General features: G+C 29.6%; 1 protein-coding gene across 1 annotated transcript; it reads left to right on the forward strand.

Annotated features, from left to right (window-relative positions):
- The first annotated feature begins 429 nt into the window (after nucleotides 1–429).
- Nucleotides 430–19,148, forward strand: cdc40 (cell division cycle 40 homolog (S. cerevisiae)). Its single transcript, XM_058756942.1, is given in 16 exon segments — nucleotides 430–673; nucleotides 958–1,044; nucleotides 1,150–1,279; nucleotides 2,115–2,201; nucleotides 3,490–3,629; nucleotides 4,403–4,499; nucleotides 4,580–4,719; nucleotides 6,039–6,113; nucleotides 7,075–7,120; nucleotides 8,397–8,423; nucleotides 8,426–8,497; nucleotides 10,175–10,290; nucleotides 11,642–11,775; nucleotides 16,101–16,177; nucleotides 17,445–17,589; nucleotides 18,750–19,148. Coding segments are annotated over 16 exon segments (1,734 nt in total). The 5' UTR covers nucleotides 430–490; the 3' UTR covers nucleotides 18,928–19,148.
- Nucleotides 19,149–19,245: the final 97 nt, after the last annotated feature.

The following is a 19,245-nucleotide window of genomic DNA, read 5'->3' on the forward strand; positions in this document are numbered from 1 at the left end:
GGTGTGTGTGTGTTTCCATTTGTATTGGTTATTTAAACATTGCTGTACAGATTTTATTTATTTTAATTTAAGTTTTAGTTATTTTATTTAAGTTAAAGCTAAATAAAATTCAAAAATGTTGCACAGGCAACTAACTGAATTAAAAGTATTTTATATTTTATTTTATTTCAGTGAACTTTTTTTTTTAGTTCAAGTAACAAAAATGTTTTTATAGTTTAGCGAGAAGAAAAAATGTAGGATAAGCGCAGTGCGCGCTCTTGTGAGCGGTTTCCTCTCAGGACGCGTCCTAAAAGATAAAAACGTCTAATTACTTCCCTACAATAACTGCGCACCCTTGAATTCAATTTCAGACATACAAAATTATTATTTATAATTTATATCGATTTAAATTATAAATATGTGTTATAACATCCATTTTAAGAGTAGGAATTAATTTACGAACAGTATTCGTCTGTGAGGACCCTCTGACGAAAGACCCACAACATCCAAGATGGCGGCGGCGGCTGCTTCCCTCGTTTCGTACGGCAGCGACTCAGATTCGGAAAACGAGTCCGAATCCGGTACCAGTCCGCAGAAAGTCGACCCAGACGCTCTAGCTCATCTTCAGCCGTTAAAATCCGGTAGCATAACGACGATAGCCGTGCTGAATGCCGCGCCTGAAGTCGCCGTGAAGGTAATCCAGAAATGCGCCGCTCACCATTACAAATATTCGCGGCAAACAAACCTCAAAATACTGCACTACAGTAGCTTTTTATGACGTTAAAATGATTTTTAAGCGAACTATAGTTTGATAAACGCTGACATGTTTATGTATTTACTATGTAAAATGTGGTTATGTTGGGTGTTCCGTTCACTCAATCAATGTGACCCTGCACCACAATCATAAGAGTTATGACATTTACAGAGTCAGAGTCACATATAACAAGTAAAATCCTGTTTTCTGTTTGTCTTTGTCAGGAAGATGTTGAGACCGGGGTTCATCTTGATCCAGCACTCAAAGAAGTCACTTACAACCCTACATTTGAAACCATGTTTGCTCCAGAGGTGATTGATGTAGCTGTTTGTCTAGACTGATGGATGCATATTGTGTATTTCATATCTGTGTGATATGAGCATCTTATTTATATCAGGTCTCTCTTCTCATTGCAGTTTGGACCAGCAAACCCGTTCAGATCCCAGCAGATGGCCGCCCCGAGGAACATGCTGTCTGGTTTCGCCGAACCGGCTCATGTCAACGACTTCATGTTTGAGCAACAGAGGAGAACGTTCTCTACGTTTGGTGAGAGATAGACGTCGATGATACGTCGAGAAAGAAGTCTCTTCTGCTCACCAAGCTTGCATTTATTTGATCCAAAGTACAGCAAAAACAGTAAAATTGTGAAATATTTTTACTATTTAAAATAACTGTTTTCTATTTGAATATATTTTAAAATGTAATTTATTCCTGCGATTTCAAAGCTGAATTTTCAGCATCATTACTCCAGTCACACGATCCTTCAGAAATCATTCTAATGTTCTGATTTGCTGCTTAAAAAACATTTATTATTATTATTATTTTGAAAACAGCTGATTAGAATTTTTTCAGGTTTCTTTGATGAATAGAAAGTTCAGAAGAACAGCATTTATCTGAAATAGAAAGCTTTTGTAATATTATAAATGTCTTTATCATCACTTTTGATCAATTTTAAGCGTCCTTGCTAAATAAAAGTATTAGCCTAATTTTTATAATAATCCTGAAAAAAATTGAGTCAACTTTTAAATATTGATAATAAGAATAATAAAAGGTTTATGAGCAGCAAATCAGCATATTAGAATGATTTCTGAAGATCATGTGACACTGAAGACTGCAGTAATGATGCTGAAAATACAGCTGCGTATCACAGAAATAAATTATATGTTAAAATGTATTCAAATAGAAAGCAGTTATTTTAAATAGTAAAAATATTTCACAATATTACTGTACTTTGGATCAAATAAATGACTTGGTGAGCAAAAAAAAAAAAACTTGCTGTTCAAAAACTTTTGCCTGGTAGTGTAGCTTTTCTAATCTGTCTATAATCATCCACAGAACGTGTGTCATTGATATCAAATGTGTGATTGTTGATTGTGATCAGGTTACGCTCTGGACCCGTCTGTGGACACCAGTCAGGTCTCGTCCAACAGCTACATTGGAGCCGTAGAAGAAGCAGAGAAAAACAAAGGTTTGATTCACATCATTCAGCATCCGCCTGCTTTCTTTTGCATCATGTTTGTCTTTGCCATGTTTCGCAGTTATAAACAATGTCAATAATAACATTCAATTAAAATGGACTCAGTTTACTTGTAACATTGCATGTTGCATATATTTTATGTTATTAATTACTATATATTCAAATAAAATATTTACTCATAATTTGTTATAAATAATATTTACTTAATAATAAATAATCGGTCATATTTTTATGTTTTACATTTTGTGTGTATATATATATATATATATATATATAATTAAAAAAAAAAAAAAATTTCATACTACAAGCCATTTAAATCCATAAGGCTACAATAAAGACCTGCCCTGTATTTTTCCCATAATTATTTAGATTCAAGTGCATCTGATTATGAAATGTTAATATTAAATATTATAACAGCCGATTTTTCATAAGCCAGTCAAATCTTTTTTTTTTTTTTTTTTTTAATCAAATTTTTGTTCAAAACTGCAAAATGTTAATGTAGAAAATAAAATGCAATATTCATAAAATTGATATTTATTACAACCATTTAATAAAATGGCAATTTGTGAAGGAAAAAAAAGCAGCATTTGTTCAAAATAGAAATCTTTTCTAACAATATAAGTCTTTACTATGACTTTTTATTAATTTAACGCATCCCTCCTGAATAAAAATATTAATTTAAAAGAAATAAAAAATATACTGACCCAAACTTTTGAATAGCATTGTACTGTATATTGTAACACAATTTCTTTTTTAAATAAATGCTGTTGTTTTTAACTTTTTATTAATCACAGAATCCTAAAACAAATATCACAGGTCCCCAAAAATTATGAAGCAGCACAACGGTTTCCAACATTGATTATAAATCAGCATATTAGAATGATTTCTGAAGATCATGTGACACTAAAGACTGGAGTAATGATGCTGAAAATCACAGAAATAAATTATATTTTTAAAGTATATTAAAATAGAAAACTGTTATTTTAAATTGCAATAATATTTCACAAATTAACAGTTTTTTTCTGTATTTTTGATCAAATGGATACAGCCTTGATGAGCAGAAGAAACGTCTTTAAAAAACTTTTGAGCGGCAGTGTATATAAACACACACACACACACACACACACACACACAAATACTGTTTATTTATAAGTAAATAAAATAACAAAAAGTCAGTCTCATTTAAAACTATTAAATCAATTACAACAGCTTCTAAATGTGTGTGTTGTATGTAATCAGAAACGGTTGTTAAATCGTGCTGTTACTGTTCCTGCGCTAGGGCTGACGGTGTTTGAGGCGGGAGCGAAGAAGCCGGAGAAGAGGAAGAAGGTGAAAGGTGGAGAAGCGTCGGACATCGACAGCTTCCTCGGACCCTGGGCCAAATACCAGGATGAGAAAGACGTGGCCAAACCCTCCGAGGTGAGACGTTCACAACCTTCAGTTTACGATGAGATGAATCAATTTGTGACCCTGGAGCACAAAACCAGTCATAAAGGTCAATTTTTTAAAATTGAGATTAATATATCATCTGAAAAGCTGAATAAAGAAGCTTTCCATTGATGTATGGTTTGTTAGGATCGGACAATATTTGTCTGAGATACAACTATTTGAAAATCTGGAATCTGAGGGTGCAAAAAAATCTAAATATTGAGAAAATCACCTTTAAAGTTGTCCAAATGAAGTTCTTAGCAATGCATATTACTAATCAAAAATGAAGTTTTGAGGTATTTATGGTAGGAAACTTACTAAATATCTTCATGGAACATGATCTTAATATCCTAATGATTTTTGGCATAAAAGAAAAATGTATAATTTTGACTCATACAATGTATTGTTGGCTATTGCTACAAATATACCTGCTGCTTATTACTGCTTTTGTGCTGCAGGGTCACATTTATGATAAAATGGGTTTTCAAAGTTGTAAATAAAATATAGGAATACGTTTTGCAAGAATACACGTTTTATATAGCAATATCTGAATGAAAATTGATTCAAAGTAAATCCTTGTAATATATTTTTAAATAACTGATCATTATTCATGTCATTCTCTGTGTAATATTTGTTTAGGAACCTTTGTAGGAAACCATCAGATTGATGCCATAATGTCTAATTCTACCTAAAGACCCCAAATTCACCTTTAACCTGTGTTATTACAGACTAATCATTTGTTTAATCCTGTTTTGATGTGACAGGACGAGAAGAAAGAGCTGGACGAGATCATAGCCAAGAGACAGAAGAGAGGCAAGAATGAAGAAGAGGCTCCAGCGGAGGAGAAGACCATCCTGCACAGTACGACACACACACACACACACATGCAGCTAAACGTGTCTGCGACCTGCTGTTAAACCGCTTCCTCTCCCTCGCTGCAGTTAAAGATGCGTACGATTATCAGGGCCGCTCGTACCTGCACGTTCCTCAGGACGTGGGCATCAACCTGCGCTCAGCGGACATCCCAGACAAATGCTACCTGCCCAAGAAACAGCTGCACGTCTGGACCGGACACACCAAGGTAGGGCCCTGCGGAATCAAGATTTCTTTCATTTTTCTAGATTCTGTTTTAATTGTTAAATAGTAGTAATCAAAATGCAATTAAATTAAACTATGAAACATCCACAATTTTTTTAACACAAAATAAATTTTTAGGGCCCTATGAAATCAGTTTCATTTTTTATTTTTAAAATTAAATTAAACTATGAAAAATACACAATTGAACCACAATTTATTAACAAAGAATACAATTTTAGGGCCCTATGACGTCCATTACATTTTTTACCAAATTCCTTTTTATTTTTCCATTGAATTACGTTTTAGTAAGAAAAATTTAATTAAATGAAATCATGAAACATACAGAATTAAAAATGATTTATAAACAAAAAGTAAAATTTTATTGTCTTATGAAATCCATTTAATTTTTATTTTTCTGAAAACTTGTGTTTTCTGTGTACATTTTTCTGAATTCTGTTTAATACAATTTTAGTAATCAAAATGTAATTAACTGAAATCATGAAACGTACACAAACGGCAATTTATTAACAAAAATGACATTTTTGGGGCCCTGTGAAATCCCATTTTTATTTTTGTTTTGTAGTAATTTTTCTGTATTCAGTTTTAATGGTTAAATTACATTTTAATCCAAATTTAATAATCACAAAATCAAACAATTTTATTGCCTTACGAAATCAGTTTTATTATTTTCTTAAATACCTTTTTTATTTATTTATTTTTTAATTATTTATCATGTTTCTGTTTTGTTGTAATTCTGTCTGGATTCTGTTTTTATGGTTAAATTAACTTTTAGAAATCAAAATTGACTTAATTGAAGTCATGAAAGGTACAAAAAATTAAACAACAGTTTATTACAAGGTCCTATTTTATTTTTTTTTTCCCCCAAATTCCCCTCTTTATTTTACAGAACAGTGTCTTCCTTTTTTATTATTATTACTTTAAGAAGTACATTCTGTTGAACCATAGTAATATACTTAATTTAAACCAAAGTAGTGAAGATGTTGGAGTCTCTGTGTATCTGCTGATGGTTTAATCAGATGAAATGGTGAAACGCTGGTGAAGTGACTACTGCACAGCCCTTGTTTTGATCTATTCATCCAAATTTTGCCAAATGCACAGTAAATTCCCTTTTTATGACTGGATTTGGAGATTTCTTTTTCCCCACAACAATCATCATAGTGTGCAAACAGTGGTGAGTTTGTGTGTGGCTGGAGTTCATGCTGCTTTGAGGCGCTCAGGGTGTGTTTGCACCTCATGACACACACACACACACACACACACACACACACACACTCTGATGGTCGTATGGTCTTCTGTCTGCAGGGGGTCAGCGCCATCCGTCTGTTCCCGATGTCTGGTCATCTCCTGCTCTCCTGCTCCATGGACTGTAAGATCAAGGTGAGATCTTCAGCTCAAACTCTCAGCTTCTCGCTCAAACAAATTTGTACTTTCAGGGACAAGATTATGACCCGTTACGTAAAACTGTTCTTTACTGCATCTAAGTCTGTTTTAAATAATGTATTTTTTTCTAATTCTTAAATAATAATAATAATAATAGTCTATTTAATAGTCTGTTCATCTAATAATATAATAGTTATATTAGTTATTAATAATTATTCATGTAATACTAGCATTTAATGCAGTCTTGGTGAAACAAGTCATTTATTATTGTATTGTACTGTTGTTATTGTTAATAAGTATTAATGTAATAAAATTAATAATAATACGAGAACTTATACAGACTGTTAGAATAAAACAATAATTGTTGTTAATATCATGATGATAATGCAAAAATATGATTATATAAAAGTTCTTTAGATTAATATAATATTATTAATATAATTTATATTAATGTAATATATTCATATAATTTAAAAAATGAAATGTAATGTAAATGATGTAAAAATAAAAAATTAATGTAAACAGTTTGTTAGAATAAAACAAAGTCATGATGATAGTAATAATAATGCAAGAATACAGTAATTTAAAACATGCTGTTAGAATAATATAATGTTAAAATGATTAATATGAATATAATTATTATACAAAAATACAATAATTTAAAACAGTTTGTTAGAGTAAAACATAATTATTACTGTTACTATTGTAGTTGTTGATGTACTGTTTTACTCTGACACTCTTAAACATTTATCTAATTATTGTGTAATATTATTATTATTATTATTATTATTAATAATAATAATTATTATTATTATTATTATTATACAAGCAGGTTTTATGACAAGTTGCAGCATCTGAAAGATCCTTTTCTTTATGCATTCATATGCGTTTGAAGAGTGTATGTCCATGTTGTATGTATATGAGTGTGTGCTGACGTTGTTTTCGTCTTCTCTTGTAGTTGTGGGAGGTTTATAACGACAGGAGATGTGCGCGGACGTTTATTGGTGAGTCTTGAGTGGTTTTTCTCTGCTCTGGTCTGGTTTGGCCGGAGAGGAAGAGTCACACACAGTTCATTACAGACTCTCTGTCTGAGTGATGTGCTTTAATGACTCTGAGGAGCGAGTGATGTTTCTCCTGCGTCTCGGCTCGTTGATCAGCCGCTGTCGGGTCTGACTGAACCAGATTCATGAGACGTCATGATTCATTCACTCAGCTTGAATGGGGGATGATTTAAAAAAAAATTTAAACCAGTCTGTTAGAATAATATAATAATATTATGCAATCTAAAATAGCAAAATAAGAACAATAATAATTCAATAATAGTAATAAATAATTAAAACTTTTTCAATAATATTATGCAATCTAAAATAGTAAAATAATTTTAATAATAGTATTTTATCATTATTATTATGCAGAAATAAAAGAATTTAAAACAGTCTGTTAGAACAATATAATATTATACAATCTAAAACAGAATAATAATAGTAATTTATTATTATAGTAATTATCATGCAAAAACACTATTTAAAACAGTCTGTTAGAATATTAGAATATAGAATATTAGTTTTGGAATAATGTAATATTGTTAATTCTTGATATAATAATCATACAAGAATTTAAATTAGTTTGTCAGAGTAAAGCTTAAGTTATTATTATACTATTTTACTTTTATTTTCACTTCTGAAACAGTTTTACTCAAAATATTTGTAATTTTGGTACAATAACTCTTAGATAATGATATTATTGTGTTACTCTTTATTTTAAGGGGTCCTTGTTACAGTGTAATTATACATTAAGTACTGAGTAATATTAATTAACTACATACTTACTATATGGTTATTACATTTTTATTACATTATTAGCTATTTTAAATTGTAATTTAACTTTTTATTACTAATTTTATTACTAATTTTGTAATTTAGTTGTCATTAATATTGATAATTATAAAACATTTTTGTTTTTTTGCATTTTAATCATTTTTTTTATGTGTATGTAATTTGTATAAATTATTTCAGGTGTGTGTGTGTGTGTGTGTGTGTGTATATATGTATGTGTATATATATATATACACACACACACACACTCAGAGTATACTTTTTGAAAATATTTACATGGATATATTTATATATTTTATACATGCATGAATGTCTATTTATAAATAAATAATAAATATACACAGTATATGCACATATTATGTAAACAAACCTTTATTTTTATATATATATATATATATATATATATATAATATGCGGGTCTGACTGATGTCTGGTGTCTCTGCAGGTCACAGTAAAGCTGTGCGTGACATTTGCTTAACAACACTGGCACACAGTTCCTGAGCGCCGCCTACGACAGATATCTCAAACTCTGGGACTCAGAGACGGGTGAGAGCTTCACACTAGTGTTGAAACTATGACGAAAAATGTTTGTTGACAAGCTTGTTTTCTCATGACTAAGGCGTGGCGACAATAAGGTCAATAAACGATAACTATGACTATATCAACATGCAATTTCGTTGATGAAAAAATGGAGACAAAATGTACACTAGATGAGGTAAAATACACCATGTGTATGAGTCCACTGCTTACTGGTGCACTTACTTTAAATGCAAAATTAAAATTCTCAAATAACAATCATTACGATTATAATTTTGAGTAATTTTTTTTTTAATCAGTTTAACCATGACGAAAATGTGACTAAGATTTCATTTACTAAAACGCTCATACATTTTGTTGACTTAAACTTGACTAAACAAAAACAGGACAAGGTTGACTAAATATGATAACTAAAATGTACATTTGAGTAAGACTAAATTAAAAATGGCTGCCAAAATGAATGTTGCTGTACGGTTAATTAATAATAATCTTATTGCTAAAATGCCAAATTTTCATTGACTAAAACTAGACTAAAATGTTGAGACTTTTAGTCGACTAAAACTAAATAGGATAATATTGACTAAATATGATAAAAACTAACAAGGACATTTAACACGGGACTAAGACTAAAATTGAAAATAGCTGACAAAATTAACACAACTTCACACAAACACACAACAACAGATCCCAGATGGATTCAGCTTTTTATATTGGGCAGATCAGATTAGTTTGGCAGATTCCTCCAGTTCATCGTGAGCGGCTGAAGTCGATCAGCACTAATGAATAGTGGTCGAGTGATATATTGCCAATGCCGATATATCGGCCGATATTTGCCATTTTTCCAAATATCGGCATTAGCCGATACGTTTTTCTGTTTGGCCGATGTGTTCGAGGTGGGACTTTTATTTTGACGGCACTGAAAACGGCAGAGCACAGTGGGTAACGCATTACAAGTTACGTAATCAGATTACTTTAACTAGTAAAGTAATGCATTACTTTTTAATTTAGAAGGAAATATCTGAGTTACTTTTTCAAAGAAGTAACAGCAGTTACTTGTTTCCCATGTAATGACTGACAGCTCTCATGTTGCCATGTTGAGAGAAATCGGGAGTAAGGTTTGTTCAAGAAGTCGCTAGATTTGTCGCTAGCCACTTTTTTGATAAAAGAGTTGCTAAATCTAGTTGGCAATACTGCATCTCCATTTCTCCAACTACAGGCTAGGCAACGGGTCAAACAGAAAATGCCTTTAAAATGAAATTTTTCCCCTTAAAATGAATTTACGTTAATGTGTTGTTAACATTTACATTTAGTCATTTAGCAGACGCTTTTATCCAAAGCAACTTACAAATGTGGACAATAGAAGCAATGAAAATCAACAAAAGAGCAATGATATGCATGTGCTATAACAAGTCTCAGTTAGCTTAATGCAGTACACGTAGCAAGGTTTTTTTATTATTATTATATAATAAATAAAAAGAAAACAGATAGAATAGAGCAAGCTAGTGTTAGAAGCCTTTTTTTGCTTTTTGTTAATTGTAATTTGTGTTCATTAATTTTGACAGCCCTAATATTAATTAAAATCAGTAGAATTATATCGGCTACCCTGCTTTCCAAGATATCGGCATCGGCTGTTAAAAAAACCAATATCGGTCGACCAGTCCTAACGAATCTCCTCTGCTCGTTTAGGTCAGTGCATCGCCCGCTTCACCAACAGAAAGGTTCCCTACTGCGTGAAGTTCAACCCGGATGAGGACAAGCAGAGCCTGTTTGTCGCTGGGATGTCGGATAAGAAGATCGTCCAGGTACAAAACCAAGAGCTGAGTGTCAATATTTCATTATATTTATGTTATTTCAGCTCATGTTCATGAGGACGCTTACATGCATCTTATTTCACACTTTGTGTCATAAACACTTCACAGGACCGAATACAGCCTAGTGTTACTTCAGTATCATTGAGATGCTTTTAGAGATTTTATTAGTATTTTCAATTAGTTTTTATTTTTATATGTTAGGTTAATTTAGTTGTTTTTGTCATTCTTGTTTTTAATGGCTATATAATTTTAAGTTTTAGTAATTTAGTTGTGTATTTTGTTGATATTTGAATATTTTTTTTTTTAATGTCTCTATAATTTTTATTCATTTTTGTTTTTATTCATTTTTTTTTTTTTTCATTTTTAGTAACAAAGTTGTGTTTTAATGTCTGTTTAATGTCCAAATGTTTTAATTTTTTTTATTCCAGCTTTAGTAATCTAGTTGTGTATTTAGTTTTTTAAAATTTCTATATAATTATTGAATTATTTCAGTTTTAGTAATTTAGTTGTGTATTTTTGCCATTTATATTCACTTTTCTAAATATCTATATAAATTTTATTAATTTATTTCAGTTTTAGAAATTTAGTTGTATATTTTTGTCATTTTAATTCGTTTTTATTCTAATTTTAGTAATCTAGTTGTGTATTTAGTTTTTTAAAATTTCTATAAAATTATTGACTTATTTCAGTTTTAGTAATTTAGTTGTATATTTTTGTCATTTTAATTCATTTTTATTCTAATTTTAGTGATTTGATTTAGATTTTTATCATTTTAATGACTTTCTTTAATGTCTGAATTTGTATTCATTTTATTTTTTTTATTTAGTAGTGAATTTTCGTCATTTTAATTCTTTTTTGTAGATCTACATAATTTTTTAATAAATTATTTCAGTTTTAGTAATTTAGTCGTGCATTTCTTTTCCATTTTAATTAGTATATATGATATAATATCATTTTTATTCCAGTATTAGTATTTTAGTAGCTCGTTAAACTAAAGTTTTTACATTTTATTTCAGATAGTGTTTTTTCATGAAAGTAAAGTTTGTTTTTCTGGTTTTCATAGATGCAAACTCCTCACCTTTTTGAGATCAAAATAGGTCACCTATGAGATTTGCTTAGATTCAGTGAGAGAGTGTTTTTATGAGGGGGAGGGTCTAAATAATTAGTTTTGGACATAAAAGATAACAAAAAATATATTTTTTAAATACCTTAAAGTAACTACAAATGAACACAAAGCAAATATCTTTTAAAGAAATTCCGTGTGGAGCTTGCATCCACGCAATGTTCTCACCTGTTTGCATCTCTGGGTTTTGTTGACTGATGTGACTGTGTTTGTGTGCAGTGGGATATCCGCTCCGGCGAGGTTGTTCAGGAGTACGACAGACACCTCGGCGCCGTCAACACCATCACCTTCGTGGACGAGAACCGGCGCTTCGTCAGCACCTCCGACGACAAAAGCCTGCGCGTCTGGGAGTGGTGAGGAATTATTACTGAAATTCACATTATATCCACAGAGTGAGTGCTGCTCTTGATGAACAAGGGGTCGTTGTGCTCACAGGTTAACCTCTCAGAAATTTCCTACTGTAAATATATCAAAACTTAATTTTTGATTAGTAATATGCATTGCTAAGAACTTAATTTGAACAACTTTAAAGGCCATTTTGTCAATATTTAGATTTTTTTGCACCCTCAGATTCCAGATTTTCAAATGGTATTCAGCTGCTACTAAATGGTTTGCAAAAAGACAGAATAAATATGTTTGATGGATATCATTTTTTTAATCTACTCAGATGTGATCATTCAGATTTTAGAGCAAAATGTGTATCGATACCATTAAAATAATGCTGCGGTGTCTTAATGGTCCTTAAAACAGGCAGCACTTTCTTCTTTTTTTTGCAAATGTCATTTTATTTTTTAATCTGATTTTTGAGGTGAAAAGTGATCCGTTCATTTCAGTTTAATTCTTAGCTGATACTTTTCAACAGGTTAGAAAAAGGAAATATATATAGCGTTATTATAGTTAACTAAAACTACAACTGAAACTAAAACCATTAAAAAACATTTTTGTTGCTTGAAATAAAATAAATGTTACTTGAAAAAAATAACTTTTTCTATAAAAACTAACTTTTTTCAGCTAATTCCAAAGGCAACATTTTTCATTTTCATTTAGTTTAACGTTTTATAGTAAAGTAACTGAAATGAAAATTAATAAAATATATATACTAATAAAAATTACAAAATTCTTAATGTAAAAAGTAAGATAAAAAGTATAAAAATGATTCAATATATTAATAAAAACTATAATAGTCTCTCATTTGTAATAAAATAACACTGCTAAATTTGTTTTTGTTTTGTTTAAATTGTAATTAATATATCACATTTATTTAATAATTCACACTCAAAATAAACATTTAAGCATATAAACATTTAAATTGCACTTCAGGCACTTTTTTATGAAATAATGGTTTCGACTCCAGCTTTAATAACTTATTTTGACTGGTAGTGTATATGCATAAATCGGTCATGAAAACGTTTTGAACTGTAAGATTAATGTTTTTGAAGAAATTCTCTTCTGCTCACCAAGCCTGCAATTATTTGATCCAAAATACAGCAAAAGCAGTAATATTGTGAAATATTTTTACTATTTAAAATAACCGTTTTCTGTGTGAATATCTATTAAACTGTAATTTATTTCTGTGATGCGCAGCTGTATTTTCAGCATCATTACTGCAGTCTTCAGCGTCACATGATCTTCAGAAATCATTCTAATATGCTGATTTGCTGCTCAACAAACATATTATTATTATCAATATTTAAGAGAATTCTTTAAAAAAAAAAACATTACCATTCAAAAGTTTTTGAACAGTAAGATTTTTAGTGTATGCATTAAATATTGAAGAACAGATAAAGTAAGAATATAATGAATATGTAATATAGTGATATATTTTTCTAGCTGACTATAGTTTATGGTCATTAAACAGACTTTTCTGAGGTAAATGTGACGTTATTGTGTCACAAACGCTTTTATTGACGTCTCTACTCCACATTTACTATTTATGGTTATAAACTGACAATTTGTTTCATGTCAAAACTAACAGCACAAAGCTTCTTACATTTACATTTAGTCATTTAGCAGACGCTTTTTTGACAATAGAAGCAATCAAAACCAACAAAAGAGCAATAATGCAAGTGCTATGACAAGTCTCCGCTTAACGCAGTACACACAGCAAGGCTTTTATACAGATAGAATAGAGAGTGCGAGTGTTAGAGGGTCAAGTCAACAAATAGATCAAATAGAATTAGAATATAGAGTGCTAGAGTTGTTCTTGTGATTATTAGAAGTCAATATTAATGTGATTGTTTCAGTGATTTCGTCCCTGCAAACCAAATATTGAGGTTGCTGCATCTCCATCGGCAGGTTTTTGAGGTTATCAGAGCCGTGTTTTGCTCTGGTTCTGGTGTCCGGTGAGTTATTTTGGGCCGGTCTGTGCTCTCGAGGGATTGTTCTGGTCCCGTATCGTGTGCTGGGCCTCAGGTGTCGATGTTCTGCTCCAGTTTGGAGGCGTTTGCTCTGTCGTAGATGGATTACAAACCTCACACACGAAAGAGAGCGAGATTAGGGTTAGAAACGAGAGCCTCTGTGTTTCTGAGTGCGTTTCGTGCAGATCTTCAGCTGATTATACTGTATGTCGATATATTACATGCTTACAGTCTGTAATGGAGGAAAATATGTGGTTAAAGAAATACCCGAGTCATATCTCAGTCTAAAATTCAAAAGAGAAAAAAGCTGAATCGCAATTCTAAAAATCTTATTTTATTATTTTGTAAATAAATATTAAATATTCTATGCATCTTTAGAAAATTCAAATTGTTTTCTTATTAATAGTGTATATATGTACTTTCTCATATCCATAGTATATCCATTTTGGAAAGATATGTGTGTGTGTGTGTGTGTGTGTATATACATACATACATACACTTATTTTAGCAATTAAAAACATTTTATTATAATTATAAATATTTGTTTTGTGTGCATTTATGTTGGGTGTTTTTTTTTTTTTTTAATTGTTACAAATATATAATTGCTTTTTATAAAAAAAAAAAAGGGATTTATTATAAATAAATGTGTTTTTAGCATTGTTATAGATACTTTAAAAAAAAAAGTTTTACAAATATATATATTTTTATGAATAATATATTTTTTATAAGTTATATCAAATCATAATTTCTTTTTTTTTTTTTTAATTCATGGACGTGTATGTGTATTTTTTTATTTTATTTTGTTGTACTTTTTCTAAACAAATATATATTATGTTTAAAAAATCTCTCTCTCTCTCTCTCTATATATATATATATATATATATATATATATATATATATATATATAGAGAGAAAATTTCCATACCAAGTGGCACATTCATTTCAAAAGCAGTGCTATTAATACTTTCATATCACTAGTCAAACCTCCATCTTTTTATTATATATTCTATGCATCTTTACAAAATTCAAATTGTTTTCTTATTAATAGTGTATATATGTACTTTCTCATATCCATAGAATTACATTTTTGTAAAGATGTTTAGAAAGATAGATGTGTGTATATATATATATATACATATACTTATTTTAGCAATTAAAACATTTTATTATAATTATAAATATTTGTTTTGTGTGCATTTATGTTGGGTGTTTTAATTTTTTGAAATTCGTTTTTACAAATATATAATTGCTTTTTATAAAAATAAAAAAAAGGATTTATTATAAATAAATGTGTTTTTAGCATTGTTATAGATACTTAAAAAAAGTTTTACAAATATATATTTTTATGAATAATATATTTTTATAAGTTATATCAAATCATAATTTCTTTTTTTTTTTTTTTTATTCATGGACGTGTATGTGTATTTTTTATTTTATTTTGTTTATTGTACTTTTTCTAAACAAATATATATTATGTTTTAAATCTCTCTCTCTCTCTCTATATATATATATATATATATATATATATGTATATATAGAGAAAATTTCCATACCAAGTGGCACATTCATTTCAAAAGCAGTGCTATTAATACTTTCATATCACTAGTCAAACCTCCATCTTTTTATTATATATTCTATGCATCTTTACAAAATTCAAATTGTTTTCTTATTAATAGTGTATATATGTACTTTCTCATATCCATAGAATTACATTTTTGTAAAGATGTTTAGAAAGATAGATGTGTGTGTGTATATATATATACATATACTTATTTTAGCAATTAAAACGTTTTATTATAATTACAAATATTTGTTTTGTGTGCATTTATGTTGGGTGTTTTAATTTTTTGAAATTCGTTTTTACAAATATATAATTGCTTTTTATAATAAAAAAAAGGATTTATTATAAATAAATGCGTTTATTTTTTAGCATTGTTACAGATACTTTTTTTTACAAATATATATTTTTATAAGTTATATCAAATCATAATTTCTTTTTTTTTTTTATCATAATTTCTTATTCATGGACGTGTATGTGTGTATTTCTTTTTGTTTATGTACTTTTTCTAAACAAATATATATTATGTTTTAAATCTCTCTCTCTCTCTCTCTATATATATATATATATATATATATATATATATATATATATATATATATATATATATATATATATATATATATATATATATATATATATATATATATACATATTGAAAATTTCCATACCAACTGGCACATTCATTTCAAAAGCAGTGCTATTAATACTTTCATATCACTAGTCAACCCTCCGTTAATCTAATGGATCTGTGTTTTGTCAGGGATATTCCTGTGGACTTCAAGTACATCGCTGAGCCCAGTATGCACTCGATGCCTGCGGTCACGCTCTCGCCCAACGGTGAGTGACGTCTTCTGAATCCCAATCAATAATCAATAATCGATCAGGATATCGTCAGACCGTGTGAATGACAGATTTCACGCTGGCGTTTCTCTTCTGAGGTGCAGATGAATGGCTCAATTACACTCACTCGAACCTCAGCTAACTAACTAGCTGATTAGTGAGGTTAACGATTACTTGTATAGAATTTTGTCCTCTTTATTTTTAGCTCTGGTTATTTAAAGAGCTGGTGTTTACAGCCATAAAAACAGCACCTTCGACAAAACAATATTACAAGACCGTTAATTAACTCTAAATATTTAATTGATGGTTCTTTATTGTTCAATAGCAACTTAAAATTGAGTAGAAAGTTATTTTTGTCCCCGAGTCATAATATAAGCCGAAAATTAGGATGAAGGCTTTGTGTAATTAAAAATGTTAATTTATTCATTCATTTACCATAGTTGTGACTGTTTAATTAGGTTTTAAAACATGAATGGAATGAACAGTTTGTTTTTCAATTTAAAAATGATTTAATTTATAATTTATTCATTTTAACTACAGTTTAAAACGATAATTAAACCGCTGTAAATATCTATTAATTTGTCCATTTTGAAAAGCAATTTTATTTCCTTTTTATTTTTAATCGATGGTATACAAAGTAAAATTAAGTCAAAAGTTTTGTTGTCCGGAAGAGTTTAATGTAATTTCTTTTTATTTGATTAAAAAACGGATAAATCAAAGCTTTTGGGTTTTTAAATGCAATTTAAAATATTATTTTATTTTAATATTTATCTATTTATTTTTCATTTTAAAGATGCTTTTTTTAATTTATTTATTTTTATTTTAGTTTTAACTGTGCAAAAATTAAAAAAAAAAAAAAAAAAACAGTTTTAAATGTCTATTAATTTGTCAATTTTAAAAAGTGATTTATTTCCTGTTTTGTTTTAATGATTATTTAATTGATGGTAAACTAGTTAACATTTGAAGTGAATCAAAACCTTTCATCAAAGTTGTTCTAAAACCCAAACCCAAAAAATAACTTTTTTAATCCACTAAAATGTTAACTACTGTATTTTATTGTCGGTGCACAACTTCAATGGAATTTCTTAAATCGATGAAGTATGAAGATTAATAAAAGCATTTCGGTCTTTAAATACTATAGTTGTGGTTTTGTTTAATTACATTTTTAAACCTGAATTTAATCATTTGTTCATTTAAAGAGTGATTAACTGATTGCTTGATGAGCTGTGCAGTAATATCTGGATTTATTGTGTTATTTTCTCAGGTAAGTGGCTGGCCTGTCAGTCCATGGACAATCAGATCCTGATCTTCGGAGCGCAGAACAGATTCCGGCTCAACAAGAAGAAGATCTTCAAGGGTCACATGGTGGCGGGATACGCCTGTCAGGTGGACTTCTCTCCAGACATGAGGTGAACCTGTTCATCTGCTGTGATTAGAGCTTAAAACAGCTGAAACGCTCCAGAATCAGGACTGTAAATATTATTATTAAAATTAAGCAACATTACGATGATTTTAAAGTGCTTTTATTTGACCGTTAAGTCTTAAAGACCACAGCAAGATGCCAGATTCGTGAGTATAAGAGCAGTAGTTAGTTTAAAATGCTAATTATTTTATTTATTTTTAATAAACGCTCCAAGTTTGCTGTGCTTGTTTGTAGGGCCATACAATTTTAGAAAAAAATGTATCTATATGAAAAGAACACCATAATAATAGTTCTGGTTATTATTATTACTACTAAGTAAAAATATTAATTTTATTTATTTATAACCAAATAAAATTCGCAATTATATTTCACTAAAATAAAAAATTGTAATATTGTAAAATATTAAATTTGCAATACTAATGTTTATGTCTGTCTTCATTTTCAAACACGCTCGTTTCGGTGGAGCAGCTTATATTTATTTAATAATTTAATAATTCTAAAAACGTTTTAATAATAATATTTAATAATTGCAATTAATTTATATTATTATTTTAATAGTTTGATTATCATGTTATGTTTGGTTTGATAAATGTTAAAATAAAATAATGTTATGATTTTATTATTATTATTATTGATAAATATTTGTTTAAAACAAAATAAATATTGGATATAAAAAATAAAAAAAGAAATGGGAGAAAATGGTATAATTACCCTTTTATTTTATAGTACAACCATCAAGCTTTTATTTTGGTGGAAAGAATGTTATTTTGGGAAAGCAACATTATTTATTTAATTAAATCTCATCCTTTGAGAGATGATCATTTTGGGGTTTATTTTGATTAATCATGAAGCCCTAGACAACAAATATTTATGTTCATAAATATGCATTTTTATATTGGTGCATATAAATGATAAAATTTCATTATTACTTGTTCATTTAGTGAAAATCATTGTGGAAAGTATGTCTTGATGATTTCAACATATATGTACATATTATGTAAACAAAAACTTTTATTTTGGATGCGATTAATCAATTGACAGCACCAGTATTTATTTATGTATATAAAATTATTTATAGGTTATATATTATCTAATTTTTAGCAGTGTTTTCTGGTGTTTTAACCTGGTTCTCTGGGTGTGCTGCAGTTACGTGGTTTCCGGCGATGCTGACGGGAAGCTGAATATCTGGGACTGGAAGACGACGAAGCTCTATCATCGGATCAAGGCGCATGATAAGGTGTGCATCAGCGCTCTCTGGCATCCTCACGAGACGTCGAAGGTGATCACCTGCGGCTGGGACGGTCAGATCAAGCTCTGGGACTGACCGCATCTGTCCTTCGTCCTGAACCTGAGCTTTTAACACTGATGTGAGATGATGATGATGATGATTATTACAGGGCTGGTATCCAGTCATAAACACACACACACACACACACACACACACCAGAGACTTCAGCTCATGCTTTTTGTTTTATAATGAATGAATCTGTATCTCCAGTGTCTCCCATTTCTGTCTTTTTGAGGATAATAAATGTCTCTTGTTTATTTCTGCGGTCTGAAATTTTCCCATTCATTTTCAACATAGACGTTTCTTCAATAAAGACAATGAATTACAGCAACGCATTTGAGTAGAAGCATAAAA

Source organism: Onychostoma macrolepis, chromosome 20 (genome assembly GCF_012432095.1).
Source record: "Onychostoma macrolepis isolate SWU-2019 chromosome 20, ASM1243209v1, whole genome shotgun sequence".
Taxonomy (NCBI): Eukaryota; Metazoa; Chordata; class Actinopteri; order Cypriniformes; family Cyprinidae; genus Onychostoma; species Onychostoma macrolepis.